The sequence below is a fragment of the Elgaria multicarinata genome, chromosome 13 (assembly GCF_023053635.1).
Source record: "Elgaria multicarinata webbii isolate HBS135686 ecotype San Diego chromosome 13, rElgMul1.1.pri, whole genome shotgun sequence".
NCBI classification, from domain to species: domain Eukaryota; kingdom Metazoa; phylum Chordata; class Lepidosauria; order Squamata; family Anguidae; genus Elgaria; species Elgaria multicarinata.
Genome location: NC_086183.1, coordinates 3,422,125 through 3,442,991, shown reverse-complemented (window position 1 = coordinate 3,442,991; position 20,867 = coordinate 3,422,125). Strand labels below are relative to the sequence as shown.

The 20,867-nt window shown below is 46.6% G+C and overlaps 1 protein-coding gene across 2 annotated transcripts; it reads right to left on the bottom strand.

Annotated features, from left to right (window-relative positions):
* Positions 1 to 6,544: 6,544 nt before the first annotated feature.
* On the bottom strand, positions 6,545 to 15,480 carry PEF1 (penta-EF-hand domain containing 1). 2 transcript variants are annotated; one of them, XM_063140160.1, is made up of 5 exons: positions 15,399 to 15,480; positions 11,434 to 11,716; positions 10,169 to 10,327; positions 8,784 to 8,927; positions 6,545 to 7,619 (listed from the first exon to the last, which is right to left on the bottom strand). In XM_063140160.1, exons 1-5 carry the CDS (start codon positions 15,423 to 15,425, stop codon positions 7,390 to 7,392), a joined length of 843 nt encoding a protein of 280 aa, XP_062996230.1. In that variant the 5' UTR covers positions 15,426 to 15,480; the 3' UTR covers positions 6,545 to 7,389. The 2 variants fall into 2 exon arrangements, with proteins under 2 accessions (XP_062996230.1, XP_062996231.1); XM_063140161.1 differs by having other exon boundaries at positions 10,169 to 10,324.
* Positions 15,481 to 20,867: the final 5,387 nt, after the last annotated feature.

The following is a 20,867-nucleotide window of genomic DNA, read 5'->3' as shown; positions in this document are numbered from 1 at the left end:
ATCCATTCAAGATCAGTGCAGAAGAGACATGGCAGGGTGAGTAATTCCTGCTGTTGCACACTCTAAAAGTAAATAATTGTAACTGTAAATTGTCCCTCCATTTTAAATCAGATAAGAAGCAATAAGTTTGGGAAACATTGGGCTAATGCACGGCTGCAGCTTGGAATAAGATATTATCAGGAAAAACACAAAGAACAAGATGAGAAAGTATGTTGTAGGGCCAATATTAATCCGGTGCTTCAGTTGCAGCCTACTGTGAGTAAGAAGCAATTTCCTCTCCAAGATCTTGAGATTTTTGTCTTTTCCCCTGAAATGAGCTTGGTTGTCATAGGAACACAGGAAGGCTGCCTTGTACCGAGTCAGGTCGTTTGGCCCACTTAGCTTTGTGCTGCCTGTAAGTTGACTGGCAACAACACCCCAGGTAGGTCTTTTCAAGCCTTACCTGGAATGCCCAAGGACTGAATTTGGGACTTTTCCCATGCAAAACATGTTCTCTACCACAGGGCTGCAGAAAGGTTCATGGCCGGTTGGATCAAGCAGAACGAAGTGGCAGAGTTTCCCCTGGGATACGCCACATTGAGAATGCAATTGGAGGAATATTCATCTAGGATGCCCACAATCTGCAGCCACTAGAGGGCAGCACTACCTTGGAAGGAAAAACGCTCTACTGCTGCAACGTGCATCATTTGTGCAAAGTGGCTTACAAACACTTAATAATACCGAGGGTACTTAGCACAGATGGGGAACGTGCAGCCCACCAGACGTTATTCAACTGCAACTCCCATAATTCCTCACCGTTGGCTATGCAGGCTAAGATTGATGCAAGTTGCAGTCCAAGAACATCTGGAAGGCTACAGAAATTATTAGCACCCACATAGCACCTGTGCCACAGAAGCCAAACAGCAGAAAAAGTACTCTCTTTGGATGTTGAGAAATTTCAAAGGGCCTTGTATTTTCTTTCCTGAACCCCTCCTGCAATGACCCACTCACTTTATTCTGTGAGAAAGTGGTTCTAATGTGATGAGAAAAGGGACAATCACCAATCCTCTCTCTAAGATGGAGAAGAAATAAGAATGGATCCTTGCACATTTTCTTTCCTGAACCCCTCCTGCAATGACCCACTCATTTTATTCTGTGAGAAAGTGGTTCTAATTAGGGGTGTGCACCCCACTCCGCTTCACTTTAAGATCCGCCATTTTCGGATCGGCCCGCTCCGCCCCGCCCCCACTCCGCCTGTGCCCACTCCGCTCCGCTCAGAGCTCCGGATCCGGATCGGAGCTCCGGTCCCCCCCCCATAGGGGGAGTTACCGGGCCCTGCCGCCATCTCCGCCCATGCGGCGACGGCGGCAAAGCCTGGTAAGGAGGAGGGGGGCCTTACCTGCCTCCGTCTGTGGTCCGTCACCGTCTTCAATTGAGCCCGTGGTTCCACCAGGAAGTCTGGGCCGCAAGTGCAGCCCAGACTTCCTGCTGGAACCACGGGCTCAATTGGAGACGCTGACGGACCGCGGACGGAGGCAGGTAAGGGAGAGGAGGGGGGGGGCGTTACCGGGCCCTGCTGCCGTTGCCGCATGGGCGACAGCGACAGCAGCAGGGCCCGGTAAACCCCACTTACCTTTCCGGCGGAGCTCCGGATTGAGGCGAAGGATCCGCCTTCACGTCGATCCTCTTCGCCACTCTCCGCCGGCCCCCCAATCCTCTTCGCCTCCGCCTTAAGGGCAGGCGAAGCCCCCCGTTCCGCTACTGCTTCTCCGGTCCGATTAGAAGCGGAGCACATCCCTAGTTCTAATGTGATGAGAAAAGGTACAATCACCAATCCTCTCTCTAAGATGGAGAAGAAATAAGAATGGATCCTTGCACATTTGTTTTATTTTACTTGGTTGCGTATTGCTTTTTACGAATGGTTTTCTTAGCTGCCTTGAGTGTTTTTGTTAAAATGGGAAGGTGCGATATAAGTGCTTCAACCAATAAACATAAAATAAAAACAAATCACAGCTCCAAAATCTCTATGCCAAAAAACTTTTTGGACTTCCTGCCTTCAGGGAGACCTTTCTATATCTCTAATGGAAGCTGTAGGTAGTGCTGAGGATTCTGGGATGGGTTGTAGTGAGGATTCTAAATTAATGTGGCGAATTGGCCAGGCCTGTTAGGCCTTTCGCGCCATCCCAAATGGGCACTGTGCCCTAAAATAAGTGTGGACAGGCCTCATTCCCACCTAAGCCAACACAGCATGATAGAAAAATTTGCAGTGCAACTGTCTGTAGGTCAACTTAGAGGTTAGTTCAATGGGACTTACTGCCAGGGATGAAAAGAATGGCAGCTTAAAATACATGCAGTTTAGCTAAACGGAATTAAAAACTGAAACCAATCCTCACAGCATACACTTAGTTTTCCTGTATGCCAAAGTTTCATTTATATGATACAGCCCTGGGAGATCAATTCCCAGTCTGTGTGCTGTGAGAAATAAATGATGGATCCTTAGTGTCCCAAGTATTCACGTACAATTGAAGTTTCTGGGAGTTGTCATCTGATTACTCAATCACTGCAGAGAGGTAGCGGAGTCACCTTGAGGAGGATTCCCACTGAACCTCTGTATGAATCACTGCTCGGGGCCTAGCTACTCTGTCAGGAAGCCCAGCTCAACAACTCCTAGAAATTGTAGACTGATTTATTATGATCATAGATCAACACATTTATAGGAATTTGTGGGAAAGCTCCTCTGAAAGTGGGCAATTCTTCTTAAACCATCTGAAAGCAAACCTTTTATGGGCAAACAAATGGACTCAATTTAAATTCAGGAAAAAATGGTGCCACCCTTTTCTAAAGTTTGAGGGGAAATGTCTTTAAAACTTCAAAAAGGGAAAAAAGCTGAAAACTAAAGGGGCATAGTTTCCTTGAGCGTGTAGGTCCCAAGGACATCCCCCTTTACCTCTCCCCCACCGGGCAACAGGTTAAAACCCAGTCCCCAAAAGACTTCTCCCATTGACCAGCGAACATTGTGTTATTATTCGCTTACTTTCGCTACTCCAAATCCAAGTTCTTTGTTGAGAAAATATAACGGGGAGCCCAGCAGAGAGATTGCTTTTGCTGTAAGCCTGCGGGGAAGTGAAAATAAACAACCCGCAGCTGGCAAGCCAAGGCGTAAACTGTCTGAGTTCTTGGAAATACACAAGTGGGAGCTATTTGCTCTGTTGCAAAAGCAGTGATTTTATGCTAAAAGCACAGCTCTCTGACTACAAGGAAAGCCAACTGTTTGGCACTGTAGCTGGAGTCGCACACCGTGCCTAATGAGGAAGCTGCTCGTTAAGAGCAAAAAGGGTAATTAGTGGTCCAATTTTCTTCCAAAGCTAAAAGTTAATCTCATCATTTGCACTGTAGATTCCTCCTTTCTCTCTCCCCCCCCCCCCGTTTGTTTTTGCAAGAGAAATTACAGCAACAGTTTAAAGCTGCTTCCTCTTGGTATTTCCATGGCAGTGAAATTCTCCATCCAGAAGGCATCAGACCAATCTGAGATATGTTTTCAACCTAGCTAAAAAAAAAATCACAAGTTTGGGTGCTTGGAATCCTGATTCAGCACCACAATGATCTTAGCACAAGTGAAGTGAGAAAACAGAAAACCATGTTTTATGCAAGACCTGTCCCTGCTTGGAGAACATGCTCCAAGAAAGGACAGGTGTGTTGCACTCAAATTACATTGTTCAGATTGAATCTATCTGCAAAGCTGTTGTGTTGCATGAGATTTCACTTCTGACATTAGCCATGATAGCTAGACTGAACTTCCATGTTCAGGGACAGAATACCCAGGAGAAAGGCTCCAAGCAGAGCTTGCAATTTTTAGTGAGCCAGGAATGAGGGGGACAAAAGCACCCTGTGTGCGTGCTCTTAAAACACCAAGGAGCTGCCCACTTCTGCCACCACCACCTCAGTCATTCTCTCTATGTGAAAGTACTATAAAGTTCCGGTGGTATTTTTATGTTTTGTTCTCCTTTCTCGTTAACTTATTGGAGTCTCTTTATGGGATCAGTTTTTAATGCAATTTCCTTTAAGCCAGAGTTGGGGAACTTGTGCCCTCTGCTTAGATGTTTTGGCGTAAACCACTTCCATGATCCTTCACCACTGGCTATGTTGGTTAGGGATGATGGGAATTAGAAGCCAAAACATTTGGAGAGCGCAAGTCATCCACCCTTGGTTTAAGAGACATGGTAATATCTATTTAACCTAAAAACTGCAGCTAGACACCCTGTACCTTTGGTTGGTATATAAGATCAACAGTTCTTGAATGTCAGGGCTCAGATCTGAAAATTGGGAAGTTATGAAGGTTAAGTGCCTCTCCCCTCATCCTTAACCAACTTCAGAGACACAGACACACAGAAGAAGAGCCCTGAGGCTGGATCAGACCGAGGGTCCATCTAGTCCAGCACTCTTTTCATACAGTGGCCAAACAGTTGTCAATGAGGGACCAACAAAGCAGGACATGGTGCAACAGCACTCTCCCACCCATGTTCCCCAGCAACTGGTGCACACAGGCTTACTGCCTTGGATACAGGAGGTAGCACATAACCATCAGGGCTAGTAGCCACTGAAAGCCTTCTCCTCCAAGAATTTATCCAACCCCCTTTTAAAGCCATCCAAATTGGTGGCCGGCACTCTACATCTTGTGGTAGCAAATTCTGTAATTTAACTATGCGCTCTGTGAAGCCCTTCATCTGATCTGTCCTGGATCTTACACCAATCAGCTTCGTGAGATGACCCAACTTCGTTCTAGTATTATGAGAGGGAGAAAAATGCCTCCCTCTCCAGGCTCTCCACACCAAGCATCATTTTGTACACCTCTATCATGTCTCAACAGTCACCGCTGTTGTAACCTTCCCTCCTAGGGGAGATGCTCCAGCCCCTGGATCATTTAAATTGCTCTAAAGGCAGTATGATACTGGCAGTTGTTGTTGTTGTTGTTGTTGTTGTTGTTCTTATATTTATATAGCACCATCAATGTACATGGTGCTGTACAGAGTATTCTCAATCCCTTTTCTTATGCCTAACATGGAGTTTTCCTTCTTTAAAGCTGCCGCACACTGGGTGGGCATTTTCACACCAGACGTTTGGGATGAGGGTTTCCAGTTCAGAAGGTGTGGCCCCAAGCCCTGACCCCCTTCAAGAAAATTCATAACAAATGTTTAAGAGTTCATATGCACGACTGTCTTTTGTAAGGAGAACAGTCTTGGCAGGTGGCAGCAGAAGCAGAGAACGGGTCATAGGAGAGAAAGCAGGGACTGTGCAGGGCACCAGCATCGCACTGCACGACCGAAGGGAGCCCTGTCTGGTCCTCCTCTAGACTGTGAATCTTCACCAGTGATGCCGTAGGCTCTCTGCAACTGCAAGGACCAGCAAATCATTATTTTAAGGCAGAAAGATGAGGTTCTCCACACACAATGAGTATTTCCATAACGAGCTGGTAGTCTTTATACAGCTGCCCAAGAGCAGGTAGATCACTTTCCAACTATGTTTAATCACATTTGTGGCTCAGCTTTTCTTAAAGAAGCTCAGGATAATTTTCATAGAATGATAGAATAGTAGAGTTGGAAGGGGCCTACAAGGCCATCAAGTCCAACCCCCTGCTCAATGCAGGAATCCACCTTAAAGCATCCCTGACAGAGGGCTGTCCAGCTGCCTCTTGAAGGCCTCTAGGACAGGAGAGCACACAACCTCCCTAGGCCATTGGTTCTTGTCATACTGCTCTAACAGTCAGTAAATATTTCCTGATGTCCAGCCGGAATCTGGCTTCCTGTAACTTGAGCCCATTATTGCACGTCCTGCACTCTGGGAGGATCGAGAAGAGATCCTGGCCCTCCACTGTGTGGCAACCTTTCAAGTATTTGAAGAGTGCTACCATGTCTCTCCTCAGCCTTCTCTTCTCTAGACTAAACATGCCCAGTTCTTTCCATCTCCTCATAGGGCTTTGTTTCCAGACCCCTGATCATCCTCATTGCCCTCCTCTGAACACGCTCCATACTTGAGGTGTGGAGCCCAGAATTGGACGCAATGCTCAAGATAAGGCCTAATCAGTGCTGAATAGAGAGGAACCAGTACCTCGCATGATTTGGAAGCTATACTTGTATTAATGCAGCCCAAAATAGCATTTGCTTTTTTGCAGCTACATCACACTGTTGGCTCATATTCAGCTTGTGATCTACAACAATTCCAAGATCCTTCTCATTTGTAGTATTGCTGAGCCAAGTATCCCCCATCCTGTAACTGTGTAACATTTATCCCTATTAAATTTCACTCTGTGGTTTTCAGCCCAGCGCTCCAACTTATCAAGATCACTTTGAAATTTGTTTCTGTCTTCCAGGGTTTTAGCTATCCCACCCAATTTCGTGTCATCTACAAATTTGATAAGCATTCCCTGTCCCTCCTCATCCCAATCATTAATAAAAATGTTGAACAGCACTGGGCCTAGGACTCAGCCCTGCAGTACCCCATCCCATTTTGACCCCACAAGATTCTGTAGAGTTATCATGTGAACACAACAAGAAGAAAAAAGCATCTCTCAGTGCTTAGGATCCTTTATTGTAGAGTTTTACCTAGGCATAAATCTCTTACTGACACATTATTATACATGATTTTGGCCCCTACAAAAAAAATCACATAGTGTTGGCAACTGAAAAGAGGAAGAGTTAAATTATTTCCTGGCAAAATTTTGCACTTTAGCACTGGGGAAACATATTGACTAGGGTGGGGCACCAGAACTTCAGGGAAAAGGGTCCCCAGAAGAAAAGTCTAAAATCTTGGCTCATCTCAAGGCAAAGAGGGGAGCTGCGTTTGAAATGGATGTCAAGGAGCACAGGAATCTTGACTGGTGTTAAACACAAAAGCCCTGGTGCCTGGCATTCTCTCCTTGGCGTTGTTTTCTGCTTTGGCAATTCAAGACTGCCCAAGATAGATCTGCCCTAAAATACAGCAAACTCCAAAGCACAAGGCATTATTCAAATTGCCTGCCAACCATCTCTGAAGCTGCAGTAGAAACCTAAATTGAAGGACGAAGGTATTTACCTTGGGGGCAGGGGAGAAGACTTGTTTGGTGGAGCGGCACAACATTCTAATTTTGGCTTGACGTTTTTGGTTTGCCCCCTAGTAGCTACATTGGGGCAGCTTCTTCACAGTAATCAAACTGAACCAAATAACCATGTCAAAGAATCCATCTGGCAATGCCTAAACATCTGACTGTTTACAAATGAAGAAAGAGAAGGGCAATTTCATTTCCCTTCATAACACAATATCTTCTACACAAAGTGGTCAATTGATCTTCCTTCTGAGTGTTTGTTGGAAGTGCCAACAGTCTCCAGCGAGATCACCAATGTCATGAACACCCTTTGTCCTCCGAAAGGAAAGGCCTCACAACATGCGAGTGACTGACATCATAAGGAAGTCTTCATAGTTGATCCGTGCGCTGCCCGTCATTCCGGTATCCTTCTCTCGGAAGGCTTCGGTCATGGTCTGGAGCAGGGTGCAGATCTGAATGAAGCGGTCCAGCTGGATGCCAGGATTGTTGGCCTTTGGTGAGTAACGCGACAGCAGCAGCTGGGAAAACTGGGGACTCAGATTGTATCCCATTTGGGAGAGAGCTAGGAGAAAGGCAACAGAGAGAGCAATGGAGAAATCCATGCTTCACACAGGGGGAGGGGGGTGGGGGTGGGGTGGAAATCACAAATGCTTCAAGCATCATTTACTTCCTAAAGGCTAACTTGGCTATGGCTCTGAGACAGGCCAGCTCTTCTTGAATCACCCGGAGCTGAGATTTTAAATGCTTGGGAGCTGTGCAGATGTCTTACAGTTGTTGCTTGGGTGTTTTTCCACCCTCCTCTCTGGTGCAGCATCCAATCACCATCGACTCTCCCTAAAGCATATTTATTGCTTAATACTGTATGTTTTTATCTGTACGCCGTTCTGAGATCTTAATGATATAGGGCGGGATAAAAATGTTTTAAATAAATTAAATAAAGCAGTTCTTTCTCAGTCTCCAAGACCAGCTATCAAACCCCAAGGAACCCCCACATCCACACCAGGGCCTTGCATTCAGGTTTCATTCTACTTACACAGACTGGTATAGGAAGCTGCCTCATACAGAGTCAGACCATTGGTCCTTCAGCTCAGTAGAGCCTACAGTGACTGGCAGTGGCTCTCTTGGGTTTCAGTGATGGTTCTTTCCCAGTCCTACCTGGAGATGTCAGGGACTGAACTAGGGGCCTTTTGTATGCAAAGCAGCTGGTCTATCAATGAGTGACGTTCCTTCCCCAAGGAGCCACACGAGTCTTTCAAGCTACAGTTCAGCTGCCCTTGCTGTCACGAGAGCCCCGAAGTTGGTTCACCTGCTCTCCAGATATTCAACCAGAGAACTACACAGTCTGCTGCCAAACCTCATCTAGCTTTATGTTCTTCCCAATGTAGCCGTTTAGTAGGTTTTAGTTTGCCCTAGTCATAAGGCATTGTGGGACTGATTCAGTCCCAAAACAGTTACTAAGGGTTTGGAGTGTGTCAGTGGATCAACTGAAGACTGATACAGCCAGCCTGTCCAACAAAGGGCTGGAGAAATGATCATTTGGCCCCTAGCGACTCTTGAGAAAGCTCTTGCCAACCACCGAAGAAATGGGAACTGCCTCAGGATTGCCTTGAATTAACCTCTTAGCCTGGAAGGAATCACCTGAAGAGCTCTCCACCTAGTTACATCGAGTCTAAGGTCACGATCATCCGATTGAAGCTCCAAAGACCGCTGCCCCTTTATGTCTCACCTTGGTGCAGCTCATTACAATTAATGCTTCCCGACTGGTCACGGTCATACTGCTGGAAGAGATTACGCCACTGCTGGAGGAAGCGCCACAGGGCTGAAAACCCATAGACATCAATCCGCCCAGACTTGTTCTTATCAAACATATCTGCAAAAAACAAGGAAGTGCATTGAACAGTGATACAAAAAGTATAGATTTTTAAGGCTGTTGTCAGAACATATCCACCATGGCCAAGAATTAAAGGGGATATAAGAGAGGAATCTAAAGCCACTTTGGTCAGTCAGGTTTTGAAGTGTTATAAGAATGTGCAAAATCTATTTGACCAGAAAAGGGGGGACAAAAGAAAAGGGTATGCCAAGACTAAAAGGGCACCTACCATACCATTTTCAACACTTTTAAAAACAATTATTCATCTCCAGCCTAACGTGCTCTTCTTTATAATACTGTCTGCATGCCACATTCTGATAGCACAGACAGGTACAGGGCTACTTGGAGCTGTGCTGCAGTTGGAAAACTCTTCCCCAGGAAACTTGCCACAGGCACTGTTGGGACATCTTTTGAATGCCATGCATGACTTTTAAACTGAGTTACTGTTTCAGCATTGACTAAATACCAGATCTCCCTTGCATCTACTAGTTGTGTTTTAAGTGACCAGCTATAAAGACAAAAATAAACACCCACCCACACACAACTTTTTATGGAGAGGGATAATTTGATGTATTCTCATGCTTTCCTTTCTCAAATGGAGATGTATATGAGCTTCAAGCACAATAGTACTAAGCATCTTTAGCATTTATGTAGCTAAATTCAAGTGTTCAGTGCACCCTACATACATTATGTGGCAGTCGTTACATCAAGTCAGTATTATTTACACAATGCAAATTTGGGAGGGGGTGAAGCCTAGAGAACATCCTGTGAGTTCATGTGGAAGTGCTGCATTCCCTTTGCTTGCGGGAGTTTCTCCAATTCCAAAGACCTCACAACTCAAGTGGGATGAGCCAAGTAAGAAGCTACTTCGCAGCTTGATTTCTCTAGGTAACAAGAGTGGCTTTTTCAGCGATACTTTGTTCAATGGCATACCCGATACACATACAAAACAGAAATGTATCATGTTGGTGAAGGGCACATGTGCATTTTCAGCTTTAAAGAGAAAAGCAAGTATAGGGAAGTGGTGACCACGAAAGCTTGCTTCCTGCCCCAGCGCACACAGACACACATGCATTTCAAGGAAGGCATGCTGCAGCTTCCAAAAGTATCACAGCACTTCCGTGTTTTGTATGCCCAACCACAGAATAGCTGGAGGGACTTTGAGCAAGAACCTATCAGCCTTTCAGTCCTCCTCGTGCTGCTCAGCACATCTGAAACGAATCCTCAGAATCTAGACTCACTCATCATCATCAAGCAAGTTTCATCATTGAAAGTGGACCAGTTGGAGTTGACCAGGGCCTCCCGTAGCTCTTTGATTGAGATATAGTTGCTGTGGTCGGAGTCTACACTCTGGAACCAAGAGAAGGCTTCTGGGTCCACACCAGGTGGGATGTTCCCTGCTGGGGAAAGGGCGAAACACACACTAGCAGCATCCATCAAGGCACAGTAGGAACCCATCACCAGTGACAGTAAATGTCTAGCTCAGCAGATCTGCAAGTTGCTGGTGACCAGAGCAGGAAGGATAAGACAGACCTCTCTCATGCCTGCTTAGTCAGCCCTCCTGTTCTGAAAGGGATTTTGTTGGAGTTGGGATGTAAAACCTTGTAAACACAGAAGGAAAATAAATGAGATCTCTTCAGAATGTTGTGTGCAAGCATGTGGAAGTTATGTCTTTTCAGCAATATGAAAATGCTACTCGGTTACAGGAGACAGATGCGGGGCCATAAAGTTTTATTTCCACCACTCAGGATGGCAGCTTTGGTGCTTTTCAGCTCCCACCTTGAAACCTTAAATAATGCAGCGGGGACATCTTTCTGAACCACCAGTCTAAACGGAGATGAATAATTCAATTAGTGACTGCTTCTCTTAACCCGGCAGTATGAAGCGTGTGTCAAGAGCTCCAGATGCACACCACGAGGCCCTTTAAGTGATAGATGCCAAGGATAGATGGCTTAGGTCCTTGAAGCACTTTGCAAGTAGCAGAGTGTGAATCTTGGGAGACTCTGGCAAGTCATAGGGCTTCTGGAGACCACATTTATGCATCACGAATCCAAAAATACCTCACCTAGCCTTGCAAAATGTGACTAGCCCACCAAGTGTGTAACTAGCGCATAAGTGCCTGTATTAGTGGTTTGTGGAACATAAATGGCTGAAAGATAGGGGAGGGAATACCCACCATTTAAAAATTTATAACACCCTGTTTGGCTGGCTCCTCCACCCCTGGCACAGGGGAGGGGGGAAAAAGGAACCTAGCATGACATTTTAATTAGCAAAAGAAAAAGAAAAAAGGTGGGAGTAATCACTAAGAAGTACTACCTGGAAAGGTCAGCTGAATAAGCAACTCCAGATAAATAGGTGACATTATTGAGACAATACATGAGGTACTGTGTCATTAACCATTTCCAATGCTCCCTAAATAACAATCAAGAATCAGAATACCACACCACACATGAAAGGACATCATCCTTTCAAGTGAATTGAAAGCTATAGGTACTTTAGCACTCACCTCCAGTACCACCTCCGCCATAGGGTCCGGGCTGAGGGGCACCATATGGATTAGTCGATGGTTGCCCATAGGGCCCGCCTGGTGCTGGGCCTCCTCCATACATACCACCAGGAGGCCCAGAGTTAGGGTGGCCATAAGGCCCTCCACCAGATGGTGGCCCATGTGGACCCCCAGGGGCTGGCCCACCATAGGGACCTCCAGGAGGCACTCCACCGCCATACTGCCCTCCAGAGTAACCGCCTTGTGGAGCACCTGGAGCTTGTCCTGCAGGTCCAGAGTAACCCTGAAGGAGAAGCAAAGAGCCATGAATGAGTGAATAATCAAACTGTCAAGCACCCAAGGACAATGAATCCATACAGCCCCTGGATTTCTAGGTCTCATAGATGTGCAAGTCAAGGGGCAGGAGCATCCTAAGCACTTGCAGTGCATGTTCAAGACAATTATAATGTATATGGATTAACCCTCAATGAATTTTACTCAAAGTGAGGATGTCTAAAGGGTTGGGTTTGAATGCAGAATGGCAGTAAGAATCCATGGCAGCCTCTATCAAATACGCAGAGCAAACACGCTGTAGAATGTCGCACTAAGACAAGGAAGTCCTGGGTTCAACTCCCCATGCAGGCATGAAGCTCACTGTGCAACCTTGAGCTATTCACTCTCTCTCAGCCTCTCAGGGTTGCTGTGAAGTAAAATTGTGTTTATGTGTAAGAACCATGAACACCACCCTCAACTTCCTGAAGGAATAGTGTGACACAAATGTAATAAATAAATTTAAAATTTGATATAGTAGTTTGGCTCAGATGGGATTTCCTCTGCTCCATTCAGCAGGCACCTCCTGCCCTCATCTTACCCTCACCCAACAACGAAGGAACTGTACAGTTTGCATTTTACTAGAGGCAAGGAATTCAGCTTTTGTCAATGTAAACATTTAGGCACATAAAAGAAGCACAGTTCCAACAGTACTGTCAGAGGTGAAGTCGGACGAACTTGGGATGTCTCAGTGCAGAAGCCTGTGGAAAATCCCACAGTCAAGGCCTGTTGCTGACTTCGGAGACAACCACTCTCCACTGAACTTGAACAGGTAGAGCAGGGTGTGGCATCACAGCCCCAATATCCTGGGGCTTCCTCTATACAGCAGAGGTGAAGTGAAGCCTCCACAAGAAGTCTACCTTGCATGCACGTAAGTTTATTTATTTAAGGAATTTAAACCTCGCTTTTCACCTCCGAAAAGGCGGACACACTCAAAGCGACTTACAATACATTAAAAGCATAAAAGTGATAGTTAAAACACATTTACAAAATGCTAGCAGTTACTAGAGATAACAAATTAATTCCCCCTAAATACAACAACTGCTAAAGCCATTTTTACAGGGCAAGGGTAGTGGATGCGTCCCCAGTCTTCAACTCCAGATGGTACAACTTTTGGATGAAAGCAGCCAGAGAGACAGGGCAAAATTAGAGTTGAAGGGTCTCATCTTGCCCCTTCACAAAGAGATCTAGCATCCCTGCCCATATGGGGGAATGAGCATTCCTTGTAAAGGAACGAGGCACACTGGATTTGCACAATCTTCTACGGCCTTCCCCAAACTGGTATGCTCCAGATGTGTTAGACTACCAATGGTCATGGTGGCTGAAAATTATGGAACTTGTAGTCCAACGCATCTGGAGGACACCATGTTGGGGAACACTGGTCTTACATCTTGGAGGTTTCTCATTGGTTTGCTTTTCACCCTCAGTACGCATCAGCCCCTTCCTCCATCTCTGCCTTTTGGGTACACCCCTCCCCCGAACTTCGCATGCCTAACAGATGTGACGGGGGCAGCCGTATTTCCTCTTCACGCCTCTGCGCCATCCACAAAGCAAGTAGCTGAAAAGGACTGTTTTTTCATTCCCATGCCAGAGGCGACAGACTGTGGGAAGGGAAAGTGAGCCACCTCCCCCCACTAACAACATACCCTTGGCATTAGTCCCCACCACTTGCCATTTACCAGGGATGGGGAATGTGTGGCCCTCCATATGGCGTTGGACCGCAACTCCCATAAGGCCTACCCAGTATAGCCAATGGTGAGAGGCAACTGGAGCTGCAGTCCAACATCTGGACCACATTTCCCAAGCTGCCATATGTGAATGGAGCAGACAGGTGAACTAACTAATATGGCTGCCCCCGTCCCATTTAGATTGGCCTTCCATTTATGAGCACTTGGCTTTCTACCACCACAGTCCTAGCTGGATCCCCTCAGCTCCCACCACATTTGGAGGAGTGGCAGGAAGCTGTGAATTTAGGAATTGGGTCACGCAGCTCAGTCATAAAGCACACATTTTGCATGTAGAAAGGGTCAAAGTTCAGCCCCTGGCATGGCTGACTAAGAAGATCTCTGGCAGTAAGCCTGGGAAAGCTACTTCTATAGTACCATCTACACAGGCATAGAAGAAGGGCAGGTCCCTATTGCAAGGAGCATAGGGTGGCCAGTGAGGAAAGAATACACAGAAAGGAAAGAGGCCAAGACAGGAGGAATTTATAGTCACAATGCAATCTTGTGTATGTCTACTCAGAAGTAAGTCCTACTGAATTCAATGGTGGTTACACCAACAGATGTAAAGATTACAGCCTCAGGATTGAGCTTGGTTGGGGATGAGGCTTGCAGACGTGCTAGGAAAGGTCTCTGCTCCAGCCCAGTTATGTATCTGGACCCGATAGTGTTTAAACAGGCTGAGCAGACACAAAGTTTTTATACTTTTTTTTATGTTTTTGATGGTTTTTAAATTTTGTATACTTTTAATGTTTACTATTTTTAATTGTTGTAAACTGCCCAGAGAGCTTCGGCTGTGGGGCGGTATATAAACGTAATAAAATAAATAAATAAAGGGGGACAGCATGACTCTTGTACCTCTAGGAGTTGCCTAGGAGAAGGATTTTGCTAAATGCAGTTTCTCCCTCCCTTGCACAAGCTTCACCTATTAGAACTTCCCTTTTCTACCACAGCTTCAGCAGCTGCACTTCCTAGACACCCTCACTTGGGAGTAAGGTCCCAAGTGCTGATGTTTGTTGTTACTTCTAAGGTGACCATATGGAAAGGAGGACAGGGCTCCTGTATCTTTAACAGTTGCATAGAAAAGGGAATTTCAGCAGGTGTCATTTGTATATATGGGGAACCTGGGGAAATTCCCTCTTCATCACCACAGTTAAAGCTGCAGGAGCTATACTAGAGTGACCAGATTTAAAAGAGGGCAGGGCACCTGCAGCTTTAACTGTCACCTGCTGACATTCCCTTTTCAATACAACTGTTAAAGATACAGGAGTCCTGTCATCCTTTCCATAGGGTCACCCTACTTAATACTGCCTATTGCAAGGGATGGAGCAGCCTGCTTCTAGCCAAAGGCAAGATTGGAACCGCAGCCAACGCTACTACGCTGAAGAAACCCCCTCCCCCCTTTTCCACCATCGCCCTGCAAGGTCGGCAAATAACGTTGCCACTGCATTTGTCGTTTCATTATCATTTCAAGGGACGAGGCAGAGGGAGAACGCCAGCCACCTTACGGCAGGTTCCTGTTCGCAACTGAGCCTCTGAGGCTGCTGCAACCCTCCCCCCCCCCCACAAACACACACCTGGGCCCCTCCAGGTGTGTTCCACTACAACCCCCATAACTCCCAGCCCGCAGGGCTAATGACTGCGAATTATGGAAGCTATAGTCCAACACACTGGGGAAGGGTAAGAGGGGCTGACGGCTTCCTTCCCCCTGCCCCCACCCTAAGCGTGACGTCACTGCCCCCGCCCTGCTCCCCATCGCGTCTCGACCACCTTCCAGGGCTCCTGGGTCCGCCCTTCCCCCCACCCCCGTTGCCTGGGCAACGTCCAACCCTACTAGGAAGTACTCCGCCGTTTAGGTAACAGGTGGGCCCAGGACGCTCCCGTCAGCCACCGCGGCGTGCAGAGAGATTCCACGCTCTCCCCTCACGCGCTCACCTGTCCATACGGGTAACTGGCCGCCATCGAGTCTTTTCCTGCCGGCCGGGCTGCCGCCACCGCCGCGCCCTCCCTCTCCTCTCCGCCACGGCTGACACGCCCACCCCTTCCGTTCTCGCCCCGCCTCCCATCCCATCCCATTGGACGGCAGCCTCGCCCGGCCTGGCGCGGACATCGCCCAGCGTCCGTCAGTCGCCAGGCGTGGGCGGAGCCCCGTAGCTGCGGAAGCCCATAAAAGGAGAGGCAGGACTTCCTCCCTTCCCAAGGAGGAGCGAGTGGGCGGAGCGAAGCTCTGGCTCCGCCTTTTGGACGTTGGCCAAGACGCGGCTTCCCCTCCCCCACTCTTACCTCAGATGGCGAAGTCAGAGTCATGAGTAATACAGGGGCTTTTAATAATAGCAATAACAACAATAAGTAAATAAAAGGCAAGATCCAGGGCGCAGGCCCACGAGACTAATTATATGAACACACCCACACCCTAGGCAAACATACACATCTTTAGAGTTACAAGAATTCATTTAAATGTCTCTAATGTTGACCAAAATAGTGAAGTAAAGAGTGCCTCTGAGCATATGCAGAATGCTTTTCTCTCACCACTGGCGGATTACAGCTTTCCCCTTCCCACACAATAGCGATACAATGTATAGATGAATGCCTCAGCGACCCATTTGTATCTTTAACAGTTGCATAGAAAAGGGAATTTCAGCAGGTGTAATTTGTACCGGGTGAATTTTCCTCTTCATCACAACAGTTAAAGTGCAGGAGCTATACTAGAGTGACCAGATTTAAAAGAGGGCAGGGCACCTGCAGCTTTAACTGAGGTGAGGAAGAGGAAATTTCACCAGGTTCCCCATATACACAAATGACACCTGCTGAAATTCCCTTTTCAATACAACCGTTCAAGATACAGGAGCCCTGTCCTCCTTTTCATAGGGTCACCCTAAGCACTGACCACACCTGTTTGCAACAAAACTACAACCTGATTACATACGGTATTTCTTCAATTGTAAGACGCCATCGATTGTAAGACGCACACTAATTTCAGTACCACCAACAGAAAGAAAAACACCTAAGACACGCCTGTGATTCTAAGACATACCCCATTTTTAGAGATGTTTATATGGGGAAAAAAGTGTGTCTTACAATCGAAGAAATAGGGTATGTTCTGTTCCCTTCCTCATAGAATACGGTTTCGTTCCTCCAGCAGCTCTTCATAAATGCACACACATTGGTTGTTGGATTTTTTGCAAAGACTTCCTTGTTACAAACAACGTCTCCTCCTCCCCATAACTTAATTTGTGCCAAGACTTTGCCAAGATTCAGTTGTCTGAGCATGTACTAAGTGCCCTTTCTCACCACAGTAGCTAGTGTCCATGCAAAAGGACAAACAAACGATTGGACGTGCATCAGATTGGGCTGAAAAGGGAGCCAAGTCAGTAGAGTGGCCAGTTTGTTGAGCTAGTAATACCATGCTCAGGACTTATTTCTGAGTAAATTTCAGAGATGATTAGGCTGCCAACCTCCTCACAAAGGTAACTGGTGTGGCAATGTACACATTCATGGGATTAAGCCCCACTGAACACAATGGGACTTACCTCTATGTAGACATACATAGATTGTATAAGTGAGCAGTATTTATCTCCATCCAAACAAACCCTCCTGGTTTAATGAAAGCTTGTCTTTCCATTGCTGGATAAGTGACCAGCAAAATGGCCCCAGGTTCTTCCTTTGCAATCATGTGAAGCCACTTTTCCCAAAGAGTTGGGTGAGTAGAAAACCAAATCCGCTTGTCTATTCATTTAAAGCTCCATCACACCAGGGGTTAACATGCTCCCTACTGTCGATTCTCCACCTGTTTTCGTTCCTCAGTTACTTCCTCTTTCAAAACAAGAAGTACCCAAGGAGCATGAGGTCCATTGAGTCCACTGTTTTAATGGCGCTGCTTCTCCTGCACACCGCAGGAGAGAGCAGCAATTCTGAGTTTAAAAAATCATCGGACTTAATGAGGTTTTTGTTGTTGTTGCACAAGGAAGGCTAGAAGGGGCGAAAAGCGCATGAGAGGCAGACGACATCATGTGAGGGACCTGAGCAAACTCTGTGGGTGCCCAGGAACAAGCGTAAAATAAAATGCTCGTTGGATGGAGCTTATAATGTCAAACGCAGTTCAGAACTTCCCTTCTCTACCACCCTCCCCTCTTGAGAATTCCCCAAGGTTTACTCTGAATGGAATAAGGAAGAGGAAGAAGGACCAGGAGCATCATTACATGAGGAAAATCGCAATTGCTGGCTGTCACTTCTCCGCCCATGCGTTTGTCCCTCATTCCTTCCTCTTTTGAAAGAGGAAGTAAACAACTTGCACGTGGCCCATTTGGTGGGCCATTTTGATTGCGCTGCTTCTCCTGCTCACTGAAGGAGATAGAGGCAACTTCCATCTTTAAAAATAAGTCAGACTTACTGGGAATTCCATCACACCAGCTTTTTATCACACTTTCCTCCTGCCTTGTTTACCGTTTTGCCCCGTGACCCTCTCACAACATCGCCCCTGTCCTGCAATCATCTAACCTCTTCTCCTCCAGGGTGGGGAAAGTGTGGTATGCTGTTTTGGGGAGTGCAGGTGGGCTCTCTGTACTATTGACGATGCTTCTAAGTTTTGCAAACATTCCCGAAAAACAAAAATAAGTCAAGTGGTGTCAGTCACCTTAATTGAAATATACCCGAGAATTTGGATTTGTTTAAAAACTAAAATCAGTCTACCCACAAAGTCAAACTGGGGTTAACATTCTGTGTATGCTTAGAAACATCGATATCTTCTTCACTATCAATCTAAGGAAGAATTATGTGCAAGTGAGAAGCTCATACACTGCTACTACGCCACTTAACCCATCCAGGCTGGCCACTGAGTCTTTCCATTCAGGATGGGACTTTGCATGAGCAACTTCTTCCTATCACTGGAGAGTTCTTTGGTGCTGATTCCTGGTTTCAATTAGGCATGTGCTCCGCTCCGATTAGAAGCGCAGAAGCAGGAGCGAATTGGCCTGCTCCGCCTTGCCCAGAGGCAGAGTAGAAGCGGACCGCTAGAAGCAAGGCGAAGAGAAGCGCCCATTTTTCGGAGCTCCTCTTTCAGGCGGATCGCCATCTTGAAACATTTCGCCCATAGAATTGCATTGCGGAAAACAATCGGGGATAACTGGGTTGTTTTTGAAGCTATCGTTCTGAAAATTCTTGTGCTCAGAGAGTCGTGGATGGGGGTCATTTTGAGACTACTCTCTGCGTCGTGCAGGTCGCACGCTAGAATTTTTTAAAAAAGCGGCGGGAAATACCTTTTTCGAAGGGCTGAGGGGCAGAGTCAACTCCCGGTCATGATCACATGATCCCAAAGTTGGAGGAGGGGATAGGCAAAACGGGTAACTTGGGATTCTGGGAACTTCTCTTTCTTAGTCTGAACGGACTTTTCCCAGTGTTTTTTAAAACAGTAGCCCCACCAAATGCACAAACACAACCTGTGAAATCATATACTAAGCCAATAATAAGAGATAGAAACACAGCACTGCTACCCACCCTAACTTTGGGGAACAACTGAAAAGATGTGGTGCAAGGGGATGAGCTCCCCTAGGGCATCTCATTGTGGACGTGCCCCCACTCTCTCCTGCACTTGGAAGGCCATCAGAGCCTTCCAAAGAGAGTAACCCGGTGGAGCAATGCCTATCATGAGTTGAAGTGAGCGTTCTACTTTTAGTGGTGGAGCAATGCCTATCATGAGTTGAAGTGAGCGTTTACTCCTCAGAGCTGTTGGTGAAGCAATGGCTTTCATGAGCTGAACTGGCAGCTGCTTCCCCCTCCCCTGGGCACGTCCCCCTATTGCTGGTAAAAGACAGATATAGCCTTTTTTTAAAAGTTCTTCTTGTTGTTTATTCAGCAACACTGCTGCTTTTAATTCCACCCCTCCTTCGTTTATTTATTTATTTATTTATTTATTCCATTTTATATGCATTACTGGCTTATTCTTGGCTCACTTCCTTATGCCCCCAGAAATGTCTGCTACCTACCTGCCTTCCCTCCCTCCTCCCCTGCCCACCTCGCAGGGATGTTGTGTGTGTCTGGCTTTGACTCAGGGGAGAAGTCCTTCCTGCGCTCAAGTTAGACTTTTGGAAGTTCCAAATCCATTTTTCAAGTGTGGAAGAAGATTTCATAGGTTTATCTCTACTCCCCAATTCATGGCATGTTGGGATTTCCTTTGAAATGGCCCCATTGAGATGTCTGCAGGTTTAAGCCCCGCCAAAAATCAGGGGATGATGGGACTGCCTTGAGTCTCGGCGTGCGTGTATCCCTGGATAAGCTTTCATGGTGGTGAGTTTGAGGTTTCAACCGTGCAAATTGACGGAGCTATGGAAAGGGGTGTGAATGGGGTGTTGGATTTTCATAAATTCCCCAAAAATCAGGGGATGATGGGACTGCCTTGAGTCTCGGCGTGCATGTGTATCCCTGGGTAAGCTTTCATGGTGGTGAGTTTGAGGTTTCTAACTTGCAAATTGATGGAGCTATGGAAAGGGGTGTGAATGGGGTGTTGGATTTTCATAAATTCCCCAAAAATCAGGGGATGATGGGACTGCCTTGAGTCTTGGCGTGCATGTGTATCCCTGGATAAGCTGTCATGGTGGTGAGTTTGAGGTTTCTAACGTGCAAATTGACGGAGCTATGGAAAGGGGTGTGAATGGGGTGCCCGATTTTCATAAATTCCCCAAAAATCAGGGGATGAGCGGATTGGCTTGAAACTTGGCGTGCGTGTGTATACCCCCATGAGGTGTCATGGTGCCAAACTTGAGGTTTCTAACTTTCACAGAAAAAAAGTTGTATACTTTTTTAGCTTAATGCAAGCCTATGGGGGGGGGGAAACGGAGCTCGGAGCGGAGCGGACATAGGCGGAGTGGGGGCGGGGCGGAGCGGGCCGATCCGCAAATCGCGGATCTGGAAGAGAAGCGGAGCGGGGGGTCCGTGCACACCCCTAGTTTCAATCCTTCATCTCAAACAGTGTAGTAACCTTTGTGTGAATCCTGATCTACAGTTGAAGGCTAGTGCTCCAGGGTGGAGCATTACACCAGCCAAAGTATGGACTAGGATTTCTTTAAAAACCCTCAACTGTCACCACCACCACCCATTCCACCAACAGGCTGTACAAAGGGAGATGAGAGGGGAAGCAGAGCCTTTCTAGCAGCTCTGCTGAAAGGCTATTTAATTTTTCCTCTTCCCATCCCATCCGTTTTTCCTTTTTAGATTGTAAATGTGTCAGCAAGGACTGCTTTACTGATTGTACTTAAGTTGCTCCAAGAGGGGTTTTTGGCTGAGGAGAGGGATAAAAATACAATAAATAAATGCCTATCTATTCAGTTTCACCACAGCAAAGGAAGAAAGCCAGACTCTTAGTAACTATACTTAATTTGTGAGTGGTTTAAAAAACCCATTTTAAAGAAA

What these genes read in the sequence shown, in the direction of transcription:
- PEF1 (XM_063140160.1), bottom strand. Translation starts at nt 15,425, where the DNA reads ATGGCGGCCAGTTACCCGTATGGACAG. An exon ending in TGGCGGAGGTGGTACTGGAG is followed by an intron (nt 10,328 to 11,433) that starts GTGAGTGCTAAA and finishes CCCTTTCCCCAG; the next exon opens with CAGGGAACATCCCACCTGGT. An exon ending in AACTTGCTTGATGATGATGA is followed by an intron (nt 8,928 to 10,168) that starts GTGAGTCTAGAT and finishes TGTTTTTTGCAG; the next exon opens with ATATGTTTGATAAGAACAAG.